Raw genomic sequence first — 21,649 nt, forward strand, 5'->3', positions numbered from 1 at the left:
ATTTGGATCGCACTCGGCCATGCAAGTCAGTGAGTCCGTGGAAAGAATCAGACTGCACTCCAATGACCTCCAAGTGCAGTCCGATTTTTACAGATTGTCAGAATGGAGAAGGTTGAGATTTTATTTTTTCTCCATCTTCTCATCCGAGATTATTGGATCACACTCTGATCAGCAGAATCTGCCCGAGTCTCTCGGATGAGAGGCAATACAGTGGTGCGACCCCGGCCTAAATTCACTGGAAAAATCTTATTTCAGCAGAATTTCCCAGATCTCGACCACATCCATTATTAAATGCATTTTATTAACATGACGGAATAATTACATAGATGGAAACTGTGAAGAATAATCAGCAAAATATCCTCCTCCTCTGATGATGTTGTTTTTTATTCAATAACCAGAAAGACAATTTTTTTTTTTTTTAATATTCAGTCCATGAGGGCTGCCCATGACCACTCGTGATTACTTAACCTGATTTAGAAGTAAGTTTCAGAGTTTTTAACGTGGAAAGAAGACACAAGTGCTTCGTGTCCAACCAAGAACCCAACATGTTGATCCAAAAGAAGGCAAAAACCCAATAAGTTGGGTGCAGAGAAGGTCTAACCTCTGGGACCACCTGCCAAATCGAGAAACCACAAATATCTGATCTTGGCTCTTGCGCTATTCTTTTCCATAGAGATGATGAAGAACTTGGTAACTTTGATTGGCAATGCTAAAAACACAGATTCTCCCCAGCGATGGGGGTCTCAGAGGTCAGACCCCAAGTTTAACAACCAACTGATTGATGATAAAAGTAAAATGGATTGTCCAAAAATGCTAAAAGTGAACATGGACCTGATCGATTCTCTGCTTCCATCAATAAGGGAAAGTTACCTTTTGATGTTCATGAAAGTTAATCAGAAAGTTGAAAAAGTAGAGAGTCAGGAGTCGCTGCACTTTATGGCTTCTCACCAGCTCCGCACAAAGTTCCCTTGTCCGTACAGGTCATATTCCTTGTACAGGATATAATCCTTTAATCTGTTGGGCAGCGGCATAAATGACATGAAAACCGGACAGCGCAGGTGAAGCCTCCCCATACACTTCCGGATCTTCAGACGACACAAGTGCTTCAGGGAGCGCGGATTGGCTGGGGAAAATAAAAGGAAACTGGAAATGTGCTATCCAAAATGTTTATGTTCCCCTTTCTTTCTCCATCCCTGCATAACAACATATTATGTTCCCTTTTGCATTTTTTTAAGGGAGATGGTAGAAACCATCCCCAAATAGTGGTGTATCCATGGAGGTCACAGCAGCTCCACATGCTCCTGGGTGTCTACCCCTCAGAAGCCAACAGGACACATTCGGTATGGTTACACCTATGGTGGAGGACTTCTTGGTACTCCATACCCCTTATAGTGCTAGGTCTTGAAGTTTAGGCAAAGTAGAAAAACGTGGACATCATGAAAGACCTAAAAAATGCAGAAAGCCTAGAACGGGAGGTATATACATCTCGATACTCCGTAGCTTTTTGTGGAGCAGTTTAGTGGAACAGGGGTAGACTGAGTAAGTTACTGCCACTGTAGGAGGTAAGGAACAAACAGAGAACAGACACAAATTTTCCCTTAAAGGCTATAAATACTTTTGACATGGGGGGAGGTGTAAAAAAAAATATTTTTACGCATGTTAGTGGATGGCTTTAGTTACATTTCAATTTGCAATATTTATTCCTTTTGTTTTCAAAATTTTACAGGCTGATCCAACTTTCAGATTCCTTTCTTATGGGATTGACTCTCCCAGTAATATAGGCTGGATGTGAGTCTTGTGTGTATCCAGGGTGTTGCTGTATTCCCTGCTCATATATCAGCACTGCTTCTATCTTAGACTTTCCACTATCTTGCACTTATTTCCTATGTGCTTTTCTCCCTTTTCTCTAAGCTGTTTTTTGTGCCCTCCCTAAGATACTGATCCCAGGAAGGGCAGAGAACAGTTGATCAGCGGGGGTGCCGGGTGTCGGACTTCGGCCGATCAGACATTGATGACCTGTCCTAAGGATAGGCCATCAACGTAGAAGTAATGGATAACTTCTTTAATCTGCAGGTAAATAGCATTACAATGCTTCCTGGCCGTAGGCTTTCAGTCATGGGATGGCTTAACTGTAAGCACGCCCCAACACTTTGACAGCTCGCAGTGCAGCGTGTATGTGCAGTGCGAGCTGTCAATCAAGGTGGCGGATTGTGCTTACAGAATAGTGAGAGGTGCTGAGCGTTGACTGTAGCCGCTCCGTGCGCGCCTCTATGACTGAAAGCCAGCGGCTATTGGGAGGATATTAGTTAATTTTCTCCCAGTAGCTGCACTTTCAGTACAGCGGCGAGGCAGCATTGTAACATTATTTACCTGCAGATTAATCCTACATCTGCATGTAAATAGCGGTTTCCGAGGCGACAGGTTCCCCTTAAAGGGTAGGTGGGATTTTAAAGATTTTTCTGCTCGGTTTTGACATATCTGTGCTTTACACCACAGCAATGAATCTAGAACCAGGGGCGGAACTACCGCCCGTGCAGCCGGTTCATTGAACGGGGGCCCCGAGGGAGAGGGGGCCCCTCCAGCAGGGCCGCCATCAGGGCATGACTGCCCTGACTCCAGTATGGGGCCCAGCCGGTAGGGGCCCCCTTGGGGGCCCCCCTCTTGTGCGTCTCTCTCCTCATGGGGCCCCCAGCCCCATGCTAAGAGCCGGGTCCGGGACATCTCAGCGCTGCGCTGCTGCGGCAGCGCTTTCATGATTCCCCTGACTTCCGGTCATGTGACGGCGCCGTCACATGACCGGAAGTCAGGAGAACCTGGTGTCAGCGATTTGGACGAGCGCCAGGATTCTGCAGGGATCGCAAGGGGGTAAGTATAACAAGTTTTTTTTTTTTTTAAATACAATTTACTAGGAGTGGGGGGAATGGGAGATGCACATGTGGTGGAGGGGGATGAGAGAGGTGCACATGTGGTGGAGGGGGATGAGAGAGGTGCACATGTGGTGGAGGGGGATGAGAGAGGTGCACATGTGGTGGAGGGGGATGAGAGAGGTGCACATGTGGTGGAGGGGGATGAGAGAGGTGCACATGTGGTGGAGGGGGATGAGAGAGGTGCACATGTGGTGGAGGGGGATGAGAGAGGTGCACATGTGGGGGAGGGGGATGAGAGATGTGGACATGTGGGGGAGGGGGATGAGAGAGGTGGACATGTGGGGGAGGGGGATGAGAGAGGTGCACATGTGGTGGAGGGGGATGAGAGAGGTGCACATGTGGGGGAGGGGGATGAGAGAGGTGCACATGTGGTGGAGGGGGATGAGAGAGGTGCACATGTGGTGGAGGGGAATGAGCGAGGTGCACATGTGGTGGAGGGGAATGAGAGAGGTGCACATGTGGGGGAGGGGGATGAGAGAGGTGCACATGTGGGGGAGGGGGATGAGAGAGGTGCACATGTGGGGGAGGGGGATGAGAGAGGTGCACATGTGGGGGAGGGGGATGAGAGAGGTGCACATGTGGGCGAGGGGGATGAGAGAGGTGCACATGTGGGCGAGGGGGATGAGAGAGGTGCACATGTGGTGAAGGGGGATGAGAGAGGTGCACATGTGGTGAAGGGGGATGAGAGAGGTGCACATGTGGTGAAGGGGGATGAGAGAGGTGCACATGTGGGGGAGGGGGATGAGAGATGTGCACATGGAGGGGTGAGTGCTGCACATGGGGGGATGAGAGCTGCACATGGGGGGATTGGGAGAAAATGAGCTGCACATGGGGGAATTGGGAGTAGGGGGATAGCGAGCTGCACATAATGAATGTGGGGTGGGGGACAGTAAATGATAAATGATGATGGGGTGGGGAGAGCACGGACATGATATAATGAATTGGGGCAGGGGGTGCATGTAAATAATGAATGCGGGGAGCAGGAAGTATAGAGTAGGGGGCGTTGCGGATGCAGGAGTGTAACTAGTAACAAATTGGCGGAAAGAGTAGAGGTTCTAATTAAATTATATATTAAGTGCCTATTTACAGTTAATGGGGGCATCGTGGTGGATTACAATTTATATTTGGAATGGTAGGTTGCATAATAGCTAACCATATATTGATGGTGGATGCACGTCTGTATTCAGCTGTGTAATGTAGAAGTTGGGGAATGTGCTCTAGATAACTGTGTTATTTTATGCAGAGACGAGTCCTGGCTGGAAGACGTGATGGCGGTCTGTGCTGGATGAAGGAGAAAAGCGTAGCTGAAGGACTTCACCTAGAGACGTCACCAGTGAGTCAGTGTATTACATGTACACTTACACTATATACTATGTACCGGGCTCCTGTGTATAATGTCACTGGTGATCACTGTATTACCTGTACACTGACACTATATACAGAGCTCCTGTGTATAATGTCACTGGTGATCACTGTATTACCTGTACACTATATACAGAGCTCCTGTGTATAATGTCACTGGTGATCACTAGATTACCTGGACACTTACATTATACATACCATGTATAGAGCTCCCGTGTATAATGACACTTATGGTAATATTAGTAATGTGGTGGTAATATTAGTAATGTGGTGGTAATATGTGGTCTGGTCATGGTGTGGCAGTTTTTCCCCCTTCTGTGTGGTATTATTCGGTCACTATGTTGTGGTAATATGTGGTCTGGTCATGGTGTGGCGGTATTCCCTGTATGTGGTATTATTGGTCATTTTTAAAAAAAAATGTATATGACACATTCCCTTAGAGAAAACTAAATAAAAATATATCTAAAAAGAGTATTGGATATTTTAAGAAAATTTTAATAGGTTAGAGTAGGGCCCGCCCAGAAGAGTCTACCTTATCGTGGTGGCGGCTTTAAAAATCTTTTGGCCAAAACAAAAGCTGATGGCTATGTATGTGGCGCCGTCACATGGCCGAACGTCAGGAGAGCCTGGTGGCAGCCACGAGGACGAGCGCCAGGATTCTGCAGGGATCGCATGGGGGTAAGTATAACAAGTTTTATTTGTTTTAAATACAATTAATTAACTAGGAGTGGGGGGGGTGAGAGATGCACATGAGGGGGGATGAGAGATGCACATGGGGGGGGATGAGAGATGCACATGGGGGGGGGATGAGAGATGCACATGGGGGGGATGAGAGATGCACATGAGGGGGGATGAGAGATGCACATGAGGGGGGATGAGAGATGCACATGAGGGGGGATGAGAGATGCACATGAGGGGGGATGAGAGATGCACATGGGGGGGATGAGAGATGCACATGGGGGGGTGATGAGAGATGCACATGGGGGGATGAGAGCTGCACATGGGGGGGGGATGAGAGATGCACATGGGGGGATGAGAGCTGCACATGGGGGGGGTTATGTTTACATAACTTTGTTGCCTTATGAAGCGCAGGGGGGGGCCCCCAAAAATTTCTTGCACAGGGGCCCACTACAGTCTGTGTCCGCCCCTGTCTAGAACTCACTGAAGAGCATCAGTTACTTACTTGCGATGGAGTGAATTTCAGGCCAGAGCTTCTGCTTGATCAGTGTCTCTCTGAGCTTAGAGCAAATGTCCACACGGTCAACGTAGTCCAGCATGACCCGAACGACGTTCCCCGAGAGGTGCCGGAGCCATGTCAAAGTGATGACCTCACAAAACTGAGGAAGTGACAGATATAGATGAGATTTGGTGAAATAAACTCATACTTCTGGTACATGATCGGTTTTATTAGTGCCCAATGGTAACTGCCGTTGTGAGCATAAATTGGATGGAAAAAGTTACTGTAAATGTGGGGAGCCAACTATTTTACAGGGTCTCTACCTTTCTACTCCAAGCGGATCTGTTACCATATTTCCCAATCCGATCGGCAAAAATTGAACCTGATGAGGCTGGTGTGCTTACTTAGAAAATTCCAAATCAGAACGGCTGTTTAATCCTGAAATTATTAAGGTGAGCATATTATGACAGGCAGGGAAACGCAAAGGATTATCCAGCCTTCACTTCTGAAATGAAGTTGCAAGGTAAGTACAACAGTCTCATCAGGTCATAGAGATCTATTTAGTAATCTATTCAGTATATATATATATAATATATTGGCATCAGAAAGTTAAAGGGGTTATCCAACCAGGGACCACCCCACTCCAACTTCCTTCTCTATGGTCATATGGAATGGAACTTCTATGGTGTTGGATACAATATGGCATAGATCAGAAGGCAATTATTTCACGTAAATCTCATTAGCGGGTGGTTTCCATATTGGATGTCACCCAACAATCTCACAAATTAATTTATTAAGCATTGTATTTAGGAATAACATTTTGGATTTGGTAGAAAAGAAAAACTTAAGAACTGAACTTAGGATCTGAGGTAGAATAACATCAGTGTAACAGTGTTATGAAGCTTGAACTTTACTTACCTCTCACACCCCAAATACAAAGGAGTTTTCTTTAAGTGGATTTTTCAGGCCCAAAAATCCACATAAAAAAAAACATTTTTGCCATACACTTTTGGTGTTTTTTTTATGCATTTTTTTCAGCTTCAATTGATTCAGATGTTTTGAAGTTTTTTTTCTTCGAGCAGAAAAACATGTCACTTCTTTTTCCATGTGCACTATAGGCATGTGTTACCATTGGAACGAATTGGAAGATTATGCAAAGAGTATTTTGATATGGATTTTGGAACAGAACATACCTTAAGAAGAAATTCAAACAAATCTGGAACAATCACTATCGCCCTTTTTTTTTTATCCAAACGGCCGGTCTGTACAGGAAAGTTTCAAGTGAAGGTTGAAGACCATTCCTGTTTTTGGTATTCATAAGGCAGGGGCTACATGCCATTTTAGGCTGCGACACGGGTCAGTTGGCCAAAGTTTGGTACCTGGCAGCATCGTGTAAGTGAGCCGGGCTGCACGGTGAAGTACAAAGTACCGCAACTGCAACAAGAAAGTCACTAAAAATCCAATTTTTCGTCGCGGTACCTTTTAGGTCGCAATATAATCCCATGCACTTGCATGATGCTGCGATGGAGAAGCAGCATACTGAAACCTTTGGCCACGCGACCAGCCCCAGCCTTAATGCCATGCTGCAGATATCTCAGATAGCCACATGAATGTAATAAATACCATGGTATCTTTGATAACTGTAGAAGTCCATCCTTCATAGCCGAGTATAGAATGTATATTATTTCCATGCGGACACTCGAAACACTTGTAGACGTCGTATCCATAGTTCAGTAACATCCTTAGCATGACTTCATCCTTGAGCGCGTACTGCAGGGCCGACGGGAAGTGCAAAGGGTTAACTCTGCATACGTAGTTGACGTTGGCCCCGTGGCGGAGCAATAAGTTCACCAGTTCGTAATTGCCCATTCTTAGAGCCACCTGCAAGCAGTTAATGGGGTCTTGGTTGGGGAGAGCCCCAGCGTCTAGGAGAAGCTTAGCTGAAGAAATATCACTATTGCTAACGGCAAAGTACAAGGCCGACTTCCTCTCGTCATCGTAACCTTTGCGAACCCTTTGGGCCAGCATAAAATTGACATCAAAACCAGATCGGAGGAGAAGATTCAGGCACTCGGGGTGTCCACCTGCCGCGGCGGAGTGAACTGGACTGATGCCACTTCTTCTGATCGCAGTAATGTCAGTAACTGGAATCAGCTTCCGTAACGCCCTGGACATGATAGATGGAAAACATTACTAACAGAGATCATACATGTACGGGATCCATACCGCCACCCCAGAACTATCCGAGACCATGACCAGATGTGATGTAACTATGAATCGCTGCAGTCCTCAAACATCAGGCGAACATATTCTGCTCCTAAGGCCATTTTCTCACATCTAACATTCATGGTAGAAGCGCAGACCACGATGCATGGACTCAACATGGGTCTCCTGATCGGAAGTGGCATCAGTCCAATCCAACGGTCTATGAGGCTGTTGAGTTTGGGTCAGGAGATGGGCAGCCGGCCCAAACATTGGTCTCCATACTCCGACCATGAATGTTGGATGTGTGAAGTTGGCCTCCAGATGAGCGTGTTTTAGGTCTGTGCGATGTTCACTAGCACAACACAAGTCAGGAGGAGTTGTACAGAGCGGACAGTCTCGCCAACCTTACCCCATATCTAGCAGGTGCCAGCTATTTTACACTGCAGACACCTGTCGGTAACTGTCACAGTGATATTTGACCATAGGATCTTACATAGAGGATCCCAAGATTATATGGACGCCACAACACAACATCCGGTGTCATGTCATTTGGGGACTTTTGGGGGATGGTCCGATGAGGACCATTGATTTAGGTGCCCCTGGACATCTATGTACGTCCCTATTCACCTCGTAGAATGACACATTCCTTTCATTGGTGCAAAAACAGTGGTCAAAGTTAAGAAATCAACCTATCATGGTCTTTCTTTCTGTAGCAAAAGGAACAGATTGGTGCGAAAGGAGGCAGGTAAGTGACCACTGGTCATCAGTGCACCAGCCCCCATGTTCTGCTTTCTCCACAAAATCACTAAAAACAGAAAATTTCACTGATGGTAACAGTATATAATATCTATTGATGTCATTAATACAACTACACGTCCCAAAATAGCCTGATCGCTAATGAGGGTCTGATCTAATGAACTTTTTGAAGGGCATCAGCGGGATCATTTTAACTAATGTTGCAAGCAAAGCACTTTAAGATAACTCGGCGTTAATGCATTTAATGTTTGGGTGATGGTGAGCCGGTAGTCTAGCAGCTATTTTAATTGGGCGCTAATACTACCAGATTATAACATTCGTCAAGGAGAATGATTATGACTGCACAGCTCCACTTGTCAGCACATCTTCCTGCAAATGACAGACATGTTCTGCAGAAAGCTGGACCTGCCAACAGGCTGACTAATCCATTTTATCTGCTTCATATTCAGGAAAATACAACCAGTGTACAAGTAGGGGTCCTACAAATCCTCTGTCCGGCTGGCGGAGAGCAATATGTTTTCTAATCCCCCTAGGGCAAGTGGCTAACTTCCATAGAGTGGGTACCTGGTATCTTTTCATTTCCAGAAACAGCGCCCTTGTGCAGTTACTTGGATAGGGTTGAGCTGCAATACCAGACTCGGCCTACCAGACAAGGGGCGCTGTTTCTTTTTTTTTTTTTAAAAAAAGGCAGAACAGTATAACTGTAATGTGTACTCACAGGAGATGCCCTCGGTATGCTGCCCTGTGTATGGGTAAGTGACCAGAGTGTTTTGGTATATTGGCGTCTGCTCCATACTCCAGGAGCTGAGATACAGCATCGGGGTTACCAGCGGCGGCTGCTTCAAACAGGATCGATGCAGAGTCGGAGGCTTGTGCCATAACGCTGGCTCCTACAGAAAGAGAATAAGGAATGGTAAGTCGGGAAGGAATATATGGGGAAACCAATGTTTGCCTTCTGTAGAATAACACGGCAGGTCTATAGGTTGGAGTTGATAGTCCGGTGTCGGTTCCAGGGCCATGTAAAAGATAGAAACACAATGAGAGACGTAAACTATGGTCGCCATCATCTACCGGCATTTTACGGCTACGACTCCCAACAAAGCACTATCCTGTAACATTGTCCTATCCTTCCCACACCGCAGTCTGTCCATAACGATGTAGGAAGGGTAAGGGCTTGTTCAGATGAGCGGATCGGTCCGTGTGCACCAAGGACAGCACACGGAGAGCACATGGACACTTTATAACCAGTGTGTCGGTGCATGTGGACTAATCTGCTTAGAAAAAATGGCAGCATCTCCTACGTTGGTCCATTTTATGGACCGGAATAAAGGGCCGCTCCAGCACCTGTCCACCATGCGGATGAGAACAAGGAGCCCATCACATCTGCAATTTGTGGTTGTGACTGGCCCGATTTTCTGTCTGAACCTGGTGTAACCTGAAGCAACAGTTGGGTTACCCCAAAATATGTCAGGGTCACCCCAGGTTAAACCAGATGTACGATATATATCACATCATTACCCCATCTGATTTATTGGGCAAACCGCAATATCTGTTTACAAACCTGTGCCCATGTCATCCCCTGTGCCAAGTCTTACATAACCTCACTACCTGGCAAGGAGCCTGGATGCCATATGCCAGGCATAATCTCCATATTGTATGTACAAGTCCCTCTCACTAAATTAGAATATCATCAAAAAGTTAATTTATTTCAGTTCTTCAATACAAAAAGTGAAACTCATATTATATAGAGTCATTACACACAGAGTGATCTATTTCAAGTGTTTATTTCTGTTAATGTTGATGATTATGGCTTACAGCCAATGAAAACACAAAGTCATTATCTCAGTAAATTAGAATACTTTATAACAGCTTGAAAAATGTTTGTAAAATCCGGAAATGCTGTCCTACTGAAATATATGTTCAGTAAATGCCCTCAATACTTGGTCGGGGCTCCTTTTGCATCAATTACTGCATCAATGCGGCAATGTGGCATGGAGGCGATCAGTCTGTGGCACTGCTGAGGTGTTATGGAAGCCCAGGTTGCTTTGATAGCAGCCTTCAGCTCGTCTGCATTGTTGGGTCTGGTGTCTCTCATCTTCCTCTTGACAATACTCCATAGATTCTCTATAATAGATTCTCTATAGGGTTAAGGTCAGGCGAGTTTGATGGCCAATCAAGCACAGTGATACTGTTGTTTGTAATCCAGGTATTGGTACTTTTGGCAGTGTGGACAGGGGCCAAGTCCTGCTGGAGAATGACATTTCCATCTCCAAAAAGCTTGTCGGCAGAGAGAAGCATGAAGTGCTCTAAAATTTCCTGATAGACGGCTGAGCTGACTTTGGTCTTGATAAAACACAGTGGACCTACACCAGCAGATGACATGGCCCCCCAAACCATCACTGATTGTGGAGACTTCACACTAGACCTCCAGCAGCTTGGATTGTGGCCTCTCCACTCTTCCTCCAGACTCTGGGACCTTGATTTCCAAATGAAATGCAAAATTTATTTTCATCTGAAAACACCACCTTGGACCACTGAGCAACAGTCCAGGTCTTGTTCTCCTTGGCCCAGGTAAGATGCTTCTGGCGTTGTCTATTGGTCATGAGTGGCTTGACACAAGGAGTGCGACACTTGTAGCCCATGTCCTGGATACGTCTGTGTATGGTGGCTCTTGAAGCAATGACTCCAGCAGCAGTCCACTCCTTGTGAATCTCCCCCAAATTTTTGAATGGCCTTTTCTTAACAATCCTTTCAAGGCTGCAGTTATCCCGGTTGCTTGTGCACCTTTTTCTACCACACTTTTTCCTTCCACTCCACTTTCCATTATTATGCTTGGATTCAGCACACTGTGAACAGCCAGCGTCTTTAGCAATGACCTTTTGTGGCTTACTCTCCTTGTGGAGTGTGTCAATGACTGCCTTCTGGACATCTGTCAAGTCAGCAGTCTTCCCCATGATTGTAGAGCCTACTGAAACAGACTAAGGGAACTTTTTAAACGCTTAGGAAGCCTTTGCAGGTGTTTTTTGTTAATTATTCTAATTTACTGAGATAATGACTCTTGTGTTTTCATTGGCTGTAAGCCATAATCTTCAACATTAACAGAAATAAACACTTGAAATAGATCACTCTGTCTGTAATGACTCTATATAATATGAGTTTCACTTTTTGGATTGAAGAACTGAAATAAATTAACTTTTTGATGATATTCTAATTTAGTGAGAAGCACTTGTATAATCTCCATAGTGGCGGCAAATCAAATATTCTTTCCTTCCAAGAGCGGCAACACAATCTGTATACTGCCCGCTCACAAATAAGTCCTACCGGGGTACATAGCTTTTATACAGGCTTGATTGTTCCTCTTGTCTAACAACCACGTCGAAAACGGTGACGGGAAATTTATGTAATTTGAATAAATAATCACATTTGTCGGGTTCAGCGGATTCCAAAAAATTCAAGACGAATTATATGTCTGGTAATATGAGGGTAAAATAAACTGAAGCCAGATACCTTTCTGAATGAGCAGCTCCATCACTTCCGTGTGCCCGTTCTGCGCGGCCAGAGCCAGAGGAGTGAACCCGAAGTTACTGGCACAGTCGGGGTCCGCCCCTGAGCGGAGCAGTAGACCGGTGATGTCTTTGCGCCCCAGCCGTGCCGCCTCATGGAGGGCAATCCTGTTATCAGTACACGCTAAATTAACGTTTGCATTATGGCGCAGTAGGAGCGACACTATATCGTAAGATCCATGGCGTATCGCTGAAAGGACAGGAGAAAATAGGGAATAATTAATGTGTGCCGAGCGCTCGGCCCACCGCTACTGACGGTGTGTGTGTGCACATTCAGAACTAATTGTTTTCTGCCTTGCAAGTATTTTTTTTCTTATGTCGTAGCCTTGGCTGCAAATTCGGAAATCCCCTGCGCTTCGGCTGCAATTTATTTAAAAAAACAAACAATAAAAACTGTGCTTTATTCCCCCTCCCCAGGTCCAACACTCAATTACTGCCGCTGCTTCCAGTGTTTGTTATTGTCTGCAGTGCTGACGCCCTGTTGCCAGTGCTGCAGCCAGTCAGTTGTCTGCTGAGATCACTGATTGGCCGCAGCACTGTCGATGTGACGTCAACACTGCAGTCAATAACATACCATGGACCTGGGAAGGGTGAAGAAGACACCATTTATTTATCTGTTTGTTTTAAACAAACTGCAGCCAGGAAAACCCCTTTAGTTACCCATGACAAGAGGAGAATCTTCCGTATCGTTTTTGGCGTCGGGGTCACAGTTGTTTGCCAGTAGGAAGTTGACATTGTCCAGTCTGCTGTGATCAACGGCAACAAACAGGGGGGTTTCACCTTTCAGGGTCTCCTGCTCCCAAACTCTATAGCTGGAAGCTGAGGGAATAAAATTGGGTATAAGTAATGTCTGAGCATGGGTGCAAATTTTACTCCTCCTGTTCTTATATTAAGTTGGTATTCCCATCTCCAAGATCTTATCCCAATATGTAATAGGTGTAAGAATAAAAATATTAGCAAATACCTCCAATTAGAAATGTAGTATAGTTCTTCTGATAAGCTATGTTGCTTACCCTATGTACAGGACATTGCAGTAGCTTAGGTATCCATGGTTACAACCACTAACAGCTAACTGTGGCTATATGAAAGGTCACAACAATGGATACCTAAGCAGCTGCAATGCCCTGCACATGGGGGCAAGCAATATTGCTTATCAGAAGAACTATACTACATTTCTAATTGGAGGTATTTGCTAATATTATTATTATTGCACCAACAACATATTGAAATAGGATCTTGGAGATGGGAATACCCCATTAAGGCGATGTTCAGTATTTGGTAAGTATTTTACATCAGTATTTGTAAGTAGTTGAACAGTCAGAGGAAAAGTATAATAGAAACACGTCACCACTTCTGTATTTATCACCCACTCCTGGTTTTGGCTTACAAATACTGAGGTAAAATACTGAACGTGTGAACGTGGCCTTAGAAATAATCGGCTATTTTTATAAATTGTAGGTTTGCACAAGTCACTCACATTTGAATGTGGTTTCCAGGATGGTTTTATCTCTCTGAGCCGCGGCCTCATGAAGTGGAGTCCAGCCTCTGTCATCGGCCTCCTGAAATGCTGACTGATGGACGCACAACTTTTCTAAGGTTTGTTCATCTCCTGCGAGTACATCGAGTAATAGCGAAGTCAGTGAGGACATTAAAAAAAATCTGCAACTAAATATTAGTTTTGTAGATTTTTGCTGCAGATTACTGATAGATCTAGGTTATGTTTTCATATTGCAGATTTTTGCTACAGATTACTGATAGATCTAGGTTATATTTTCACATTGCAGATTTTTGCTGCAGATTACTTATAGATCTCGGTTATGTTTTCACATTGCAGATTTTTGCTGCGGATTACTTATAGATCTAGGTTATGTTTTCACATTGCACATTTTTCTGCTGTATATTTGCAGCAAAATCCAGATTAGTTGATTATTACCTTGGATTTAGCTTTGGAGTTTCTGCAGCAGATTTTCAGATTTTAGCTGAAAATCTGCAATTCTTTCACACTGAAAATTGCCATGGTGCAGATTTTAAATTGTAAATTTTCCAAAATTTCAACAATGTGTAGATTAAATTTATTGGGGTCTTATCTATTTTGCTGATGCAGATGGTTGTAGAAAATACGGAACGTGGGATCGTTACTTAGAAGCCAAGAAAAAAAGCGATCAGTTGTCAGAAGGTTCAAGGTAATTTAAGCCTGGTAATTAGGAAGATCGCATTTATTTATGTGGACAGGTGGCTGAGCGCACGTACCATACGGTTATATAATCAGTGTCGGACTGGGCAGCCAAGGACCCACCAGTCACCAACTCCAGGCCCCCACTTTTCAGCTACATGCAAATGTGAAATTATCCTCAATCATTTATATAATAATGAACTGGGTAGATTGTTAAATGAATAAGATGCTGCCTTTGTCTGTACATAGTGATTCAAATATATGAGGGGGGCCCACCGGAGGATTCTCCTGTTCTCCCATCAGCCAGTCCTCGTTACATTTGTGATCTTACATTTTATTATGGGAATATCCCAGGGAATTTTATTTTTTTTCTAAAGTACATTTATATATAAATTTCCGACTGCTCAGAATATGAGAGCGCTATTTATATGGTGATTATGTTACAGTACAACCTGTTGTCTATTGATACGTACCGACCCGAATAGCCGCTACTATCTTGTCATGTTCAGAACTCATGGAGCAGGAGCTGAGAAAGTAACAAAATAAAATCCATATTATTCCTGAAAAATACATCATCGTCATCTATAAATATTAATTATTTTGCAACTAATCTTTGTTGAAGATCTAAAAACAATGCAGAAAGAAGGACATCGTACCTGCAGTTCTCAGTGGCTTCCACAATGGAGTCCTTCTTGTAAACCTCTCGAAGGCTTTGATGTATAACATACTGAGCCGCGATATCTTCATCCAGATCATCACTGAATGTAGACACATCCATGATTTCACACTGGTTGTAGGGGAGGGAAACAAGAAATGATCTGATCTGTCCCTCTATATTACTAGATGCTGTAATGTTATGCAAAATTTCTAAAATTATCAATATTGCTGGCTTCCTATGTCTGTAGTGGATCATAGCATTGGAGTACTTGCTATATCTGAGTTTAGAAGACTTTTTTTTGCACTTGATGTGAAATAATATGTCATTTTCTGGAGATATGTTCACTTTAAATCATAAAATTTTGGTTGCCTGCAGCCACCACTAGGGGAGCTTGATGAATGCAGTTTATTGTGTTCAATATATAAACAGTATCCAATGAGCTCCCCCTAGTGGTGGCTGCTGGAAGTGAGAAATTTATCATTTAATGCATTTATGGATTCATCCTTCGGATCAGAAAATAACAATCTATATAAAAATAGTTCTAAATCTTTTTTGCATCTCATACATGCATTTTTTTTTTAACAAAATTGCTTATACATGAATTTCATGATTAAATAAAATTATGCAGATACATGGAAAGGTTTGGTTTATTTTAGGGTTGCATAGTCTAATATTAAAGGGGTTGTCCAGGATTTTAAGAAAGTGGGCTATTATCAGTTTTTAAACCCCCAGCTGCTGATGCAGATTCATCATTATTTATGTGAACTGTCCAGTCAATCAATTTTCTTAGCTGTCACATAATGTATTACCAGTGATTGTCTGCAGTGGTTATAAGTTGAACGATGGATAGGGTCATCCGTACAGGACTGGGGGGTGAGGGAAGGGGAAAAGTAAAGGGTGAGTAATGGTGATTTTGGCTACATATCTGGCATAATAGGAGTAGTAGATAAAAGCATCTTTAAGCATTGCAGTGCAAACATAGCACCACGTTAATCAGTCATATATAGACTGCAGACAATTCCGGGACTTATATTGTGTTGTATGTCCGTTATATATGCACCATGCTTATAGCCCACTGCATCTTCTATAAGCCCCCGTCCCGGCTCTGATGTCTTACCTCGCTTCCCAGCATTCAGCAGATCTTCAGATTTCTTCATCCACCTTCTCTGATCCGATCTTTACAAAGCAGAAGGTTTCTCTTCTTTACGTGACGGCTCCATTCCTCAGCATTAGTGTTGTTTTGATGCAGACATGAACAGGGTCTTTGGCGCTGACCTATAAATACTGGATCATGGGACAGTCGGAGACCTTCTCCTGCCCCCGTCACGTGGCTGAGCTATGTTTGGTAACACAATCAGGTGGATTACAGGAGAGGAATTAGAGGAGGCTGCAGATGCTGGACTCAAGACGCTTCTCCGCGCTGCGCCACCAGAGCTTTATGTACTAGAAAACTGCAATAATGCTCTGCAGCACTGCTCAGACACACCAGCTGCTTATAGTTCTGGATAACTCCTATGCTTTATTATAAATATTGAGGGAAAATTTGAGTATATACAGTGCTGTAATTTAAGTATAATGTGTAGAGATGGGGGCCATTATACTGAGTGGGGGGCTATCATACTGGGTAAGGGATTGTGGGGGTTCCATACTAAGAGGGGGCTCCTATACTGAGTGAGTGACTGTGGGGACCCTCATTCTTTGTAGGTACTCTTATACTGAGTAGGGGGTCCTATACTAAGTGGGGGGCTCCTATACTGGGTGAGTGACTGTGGGGGCCCTCATTCTGTGGTGGGAATCTTATACTGAGTATGGGGCTTTGGTGGCCCCCATACTGTGTGAGGAGCTGTGGAGGCCCTCATACTGACAGGTCAGTAACCTCCTTACCTCCCGGTCAGGTTAGTAACCTCTTTACCTGCCAGACAGGTCATTAACCTCCTCATCTCCGGACAGGTCAGTAACCTCCTTACCTGCCGGACAGGTCAGTAACCTCCTTACCTGCCGGACAGGTCAGTAACCTCCTTACCTGCCGGACAGGTCAGTAACCTCCTTACCTGCCGGACAGGTCAGTAACCTCCTTACCTGCCGGACAGGTCAGTAACCTCCTTACCTGCCGGACAGGTCAGTAACCTCCTTACCTGCCGGACAGGTCAGTAACCTCCTTACCTGCCGGACTGGTCAGTAACCTCCTTACCTGCCGGACTGGTCAGTAACCTCCTTACCTGCCGGACAGGTCAGTAACCTCCTTACCTCCCGGACAGGTCAGTAACCTCCTTACCTCCCGGACAGGTCAGTAACCTCCTTACCTCCCGGACAGGTCAGTAACCTCCTTACCTCCCGGACAGGTCAGTAACCTCCTTACCTCCCGGCATTTCCAGGCTCTTCTTTTCATTAGTTGGGCTTGCTCAACGTCATCATTGCAGTGTGATGTGCACACGACGCTGCGCCAACCCGGCTAATCAAAAGAAAAGCCGGGAATGATGGGAGGTAACCCATCCAGCGGTCACAGATTACTGACATGGCAGATGGACCGGAGTCCTGTGAATCGATTCTCCCATCTCCAATAATGTGTTCACATTTAGTATCCTAGAGCCAAGGATGATACGATTGTTTGTGACCTTTCTCTATAGGCTTATCCATAGGGCCGGCAAATAGCTCATTGCATTTTAGATAGATATCTACGTGTGCATCCTGATTGGCCACATGCCAATTTATTCTGCAGATTTGCATTGCCAAGGGTGAAATCTGCAGTAAACTCTCCAGGATTTCTTGACGTTTTTTGCCATAGTGGATAAGTGCCATGTGGATGTATCCTATATGCTTATCTGAAGTAGCTTATTCACGAGTGGTCATAAGTGGTCCCATCTCCTCCCGGCCCTGCGGAAGGAACAATGTGGCACTTCCTGCAGTGGCCTGACTTCCCGTGTGTCATTCACATGGGTTGCTCTCCTGCTAGACCACAAATTGCATTCTAAGGATGAGGGGCTTGCATGTTATTTCTACAAGTACATGTGCCCTGTATGTATCCGTCACCTTCCACAATCCTTCGGAGGGGGCTGGACAGAAGAGTAATCCATGGGATTGTATATGGGACGTCATTCCATTGTAGGAAGCAAAGTATTATTCATCTGACTGGGGGAAAGTCCTCACCTTGCAACCGAAATTTGGCGCTTACACCTATTTGTGACCATCTCTGGGCTTAGTGGCTTCCTCATTGCTCTAGATTACGCTGGGGTGTAAAAGATAAGAAAATATGTCCGTTTTCTTCCAGAATCAGAGACACTCCCGTCTACATTGCAGTTCACCTCCATTCCCTTTCATCAAGCCAGACATGATCCTTTGGCAGGTGAAAAGTGTATTTATAAAAAATAAAAGCCATATTTTTCTAAACTTAAACAACCCCTTTAAATTTTACTTATAATGTCCTTTAAACATAAATCGTACCATTTTTATGAAGATATGTTTGCATTCTTCAGACTTTGTTTATTTGCAGGCATATGTACAGGAAAGTAAAAGGAAAAATTCACTGTCTTTCTTTGTACGATGCATTCAATTCTGTATCCAAATTAACATTTAAAGCGAACCTGTCATCAGGAATTAAGTCTCCAAGCCATCACCAGCCTGCTATCAGTGAAGATCTTTAATTTTCTGTCTTTCATACATGGAACAACTTCCGACGCATGCGCAGTGCTGTGAGGTGTATCTGATCGGGCGCCATCTGTCTATCTCCGGTGAATGGCTTCACCCCTTAACAGTATACAGGTCTGGAAATACAGCTTTCAAATTTACTTTTCTGCAAGGTGTCACACTTGCCAGAAAATAAAGGAACATCATTGGGAACCTGCTACCGGACTGGATAAGAGGATGGTGGTGATTCGAGGGCTTATCTCCTGATGACAAAACAAGAACATTATGGGGACTCTGTCAGCACAAAATGACTGTTCAAATCAAGCACAGGCTTGTTTTCTCTCTATTTCCACCCTCCCGCTTCTTTGATTGACAGGTCTGGCTTCATAGAGCTATAGAATGGTGAAGATAGATGGAAAACAAGTAGGTGAGAAGGTGCACTCAGACGTCCGTAAAGATCAGACTGCAATGCTCGGACTGACCGGCGGCTCTCCAAACCCTAGTGTGGGAGCTTCATATATTTCTATGAAGCTGTCACGCTCAGGTAAGGAGACCGGCGGCCAGTCCATGCACTGTGGTCTGATCTCGGACCATCTGACGGCGCTCTAAATGTTTGGCCATGCCATGATGCGTTTATGCTTGGCTTGAACAGTCATTCTGTGCTGACAGTCTCCCTTTAACAAATAAATACAATACGGCGTTTCCTCAGTCGTCGAGCTGACAAAGAAGTGCAACCCCCCTCTTTATCCAGTGCTGCACGGGTTTAGTTGTCGGCAGCAGCATGGCGATGACGAAGTTGGTGGAGTGCCCTGTAGTGGACAGGGTGCCCTTCCGTTCACTGGTCTTGTAGAGTGGACACACGTACGACTTGCTCTTCTTTATGTCTGACTTTTTATCTAAAAAAAAAGAGAACATAAAATGGAGAATAAAAGGAGCAGATACTCTTATCTCATCTTCTCTCCCATTTCATGAATTTTGTCTTAGGGTATGTTCACACCAAGTCTTTTTTTCAGTGGTCAAAAATATTTGTTTTTCAAGCAGAAGACACCTCAGGAAACTCAGCTTTTTTCTGGCGCACCTTATGGTCAGGTCCCTTCTTGTAAAGGGTAGTTCTCATAACAGTAATACCCAATCCACAGGATAGGGGAGAACTTTTGGATCGCTGGGGGTCTGAATGCTATGGCCCCCAAAGATACCAAGAACCGGGGATTTTCCCGGCTGAATGATGGGGTGATCGATCATGCGCACGACCGCTCCATTCATCCTCAATGGGAGATTGCTGAGCGCAGCGCTCGGCTGATCTTCGTGCTCCTATTAGGATGAATGGTGCCGTGATGTGCATGATCCACTCTGCTCCATTCAGCCGGGAAAAACCCTGGGTCTCGGGATTGGTCGGACCCCCAGCGATCAGAAAGTTATGAAATTGCGTGAGATTTCAGCACTGAAACTTACAGAAGTGTGAATGCAGCTGTGGACATTAATACATTCTCTAACGCAGAATCAGTATAATGTAGATCACTTCTACCTATACACTGCACGCCGATCACTAGTGACCACACAGCAGCCAGGATGCGATTCTCCGTATATCTGATGTGTGCCGTTCTTTGTACAGCTGACCAGGAACGTCTGTCATTGCAGCAAATGTAATATAGATTTATTACTAACTCCGCTGAGCAAGGATTGCGCTCACATTAGGGACGCTGAATGTCCCGGACATCAGAGACATGGAGGTCACCGTGACCTGTGATGACACTAATTGGGATCATAAAGTTATTTCACAAACTTCATAACACAGCGATTCCTTACCTTATAATATTAATGCTTACCAGGGCGGTTTAGTAAAAATAAAGCATTGTGGGTATGCCCATCTATGCTAGTAATTTCCTTTTTTTTATAATTCCAATGCATTTAAAAAGAAAAATTTACCAATGTTTCGTTTACCAATTGTCCTATCATTTCGTGTCTACCCCTTCTATGTAACCATGGTAACAGACAACAAATAAACCTTGTGTAGTCTGATTCTGCAGCTGTTAGCCTACCAAATGTACGGGCTCCTGCAGCTGATCGCAGAGGATGCACTGTGCCATCAGGATGACGGATATATCCGTCATGGAGTGACATGTACTCATGACGGATATATACGTCAAATAGTGCAAAAGGTTTAAAGCTACTGATAATTTTTTTTTTCAGGTAATAAGCTGGTGTCAGAGATGTCTGACACCAACTAATTACCTCTCCCCATTGAAAACGTATGCATGCTCGGCTTAACTGAGCATGCATGTGCAGGAATATATACTACAACACTGAGGATTACAAGGTATGGAGATGGGCAAAAAGTAGCCAGAAAACTTAAGAAGTGGGCGTTCATGATCAAGTGCTCTTGATGTGTGTCTGACCTAGCATTATAAAAAAAATCACACAACGTGCAATTAATCTCACATTGGTGGAGGGTGAATTAATGACAACAGCTGCAGGGTCGCTCATATGTTCCCTATTAAGACAAAGTTCTATATCTAACACTGCGGATTTGCCAGCTGGATCCGGAGTGTACAGTAATGTTCTCATTGTGGACGACTTCCAGATTCCAAATCATGCGAAGGATAATCCACAATTTCTTGTCCTTTATTGCAGCACACAACCTTCCTGTGCGCCGGAGTAAGGTCACAGGGCCCAGTGAAGGAAGGCTTGCTCCGATCGTGGACATTTCTGGCATATCCATAGGAAATGCTATAGATGTCTGCTAGTTGTTTCGCTCCCATCTCTGGGTCCTGTAATATAGAGGTGTCTGACAATATACAGCTCTCTTCATTCACTTTTGTGGTGGTTCTGAAAAGTCAAGCAAGTATGATAGGGAATTTTTCAGAACTTCAGTTGAAGGGAATAGAGGAAGCTGCGCATGTGCAGCCGCTTCTTATTTCCAGATGACACAAGACAGGCCCCCATTCTCAGGATAGGTGCAGATCCCAAAGGTGGCACCTGTGCCCATCAGACTCTTATGGCATTTTTGCATATCCGAGCTGAAATCTACATAAAAACTTTGATGCCTACTGGCATGGCTTCATTGATAATAGCATTACACTGTGGGTACAAACCAAAGAAATGGCCATTTGCCTAACTGCCGATGCTGTGTCAATTACCGTACTCGCCGAGGTGTATAGTCAGGGGAAGGGTTAACAAGACAGATCCATCAGCAGCATAACTCAC

The 21,649-nt window shown here is 44.5% G+C and overlaps 2 protein-coding genes across 2 annotated transcripts in view; both read right to left on the minus strand.

Moving 5' to 3' along the window:
• Positions 1 to 367: 367 nt before the first annotated feature.
• Positions 368 to 16,381, minus strand: ASB14 (ankyrin repeat and SOCS box containing 14). Its single transcript, XM_073642749.1, has 10 exons — positions 15,939 to 16,381; positions 14,820 to 14,950; positions 14,637 to 14,689; positions 13,468 to 13,599; positions 12,651 to 12,809; positions 11,935 to 12,180; positions 9,146 to 9,317; positions 7,090 to 7,633; positions 5,473 to 5,626; positions 368 to 1,123 (listed from the first exon to the last, which is right to left on the minus strand). The coding sequence occupies exons 1-10, from the start codon at positions 15,951 to 15,953 to the stop codon at positions 945 to 947; spliced, it is 1,785 nt and encodes a 594-aa protein (XP_073498850.1). The 5' UTR covers positions 15,954 to 16,381; the 3' UTR covers positions 368 to 944.
• A 1,883-nt stretch (positions 16,382 to 18,264) lies between these two features.
• The window catches only part of DNAH12 (dynein axonemal heavy chain 12), a 161,508-nt gene continuing 158,123 nt past the window's right edge, over positions 18,265 to 21,649 (minus strand). Inside the window, exon 74 of the mRNA XM_073644615.1 lies at positions 18,265 to 19,341. Coding sequence (XP_073500716.1) covers positions 19,151 to 19,341 — 191 coding nt within the window. The 3' untranslated portion in view covers positions 18,265 to 19,150. The remainder of the gene's footprint in view (positions 19,342 to 21,649) is intronic.

This window comes from Phyllobates terribilis, unplaced genomic scaffold (genome assembly GCF_046119375.1).
Source record: "Phyllobates terribilis strain yellow unplaced genomic scaffold, ASM4611937v1 Scaffold_8__6_contigs__length_399053987, whole genome shotgun sequence".
NCBI lineage: Eukaryota > Metazoa > Chordata > Amphibia > Anura > Dendrobatidae > Phyllobates > Phyllobates terribilis.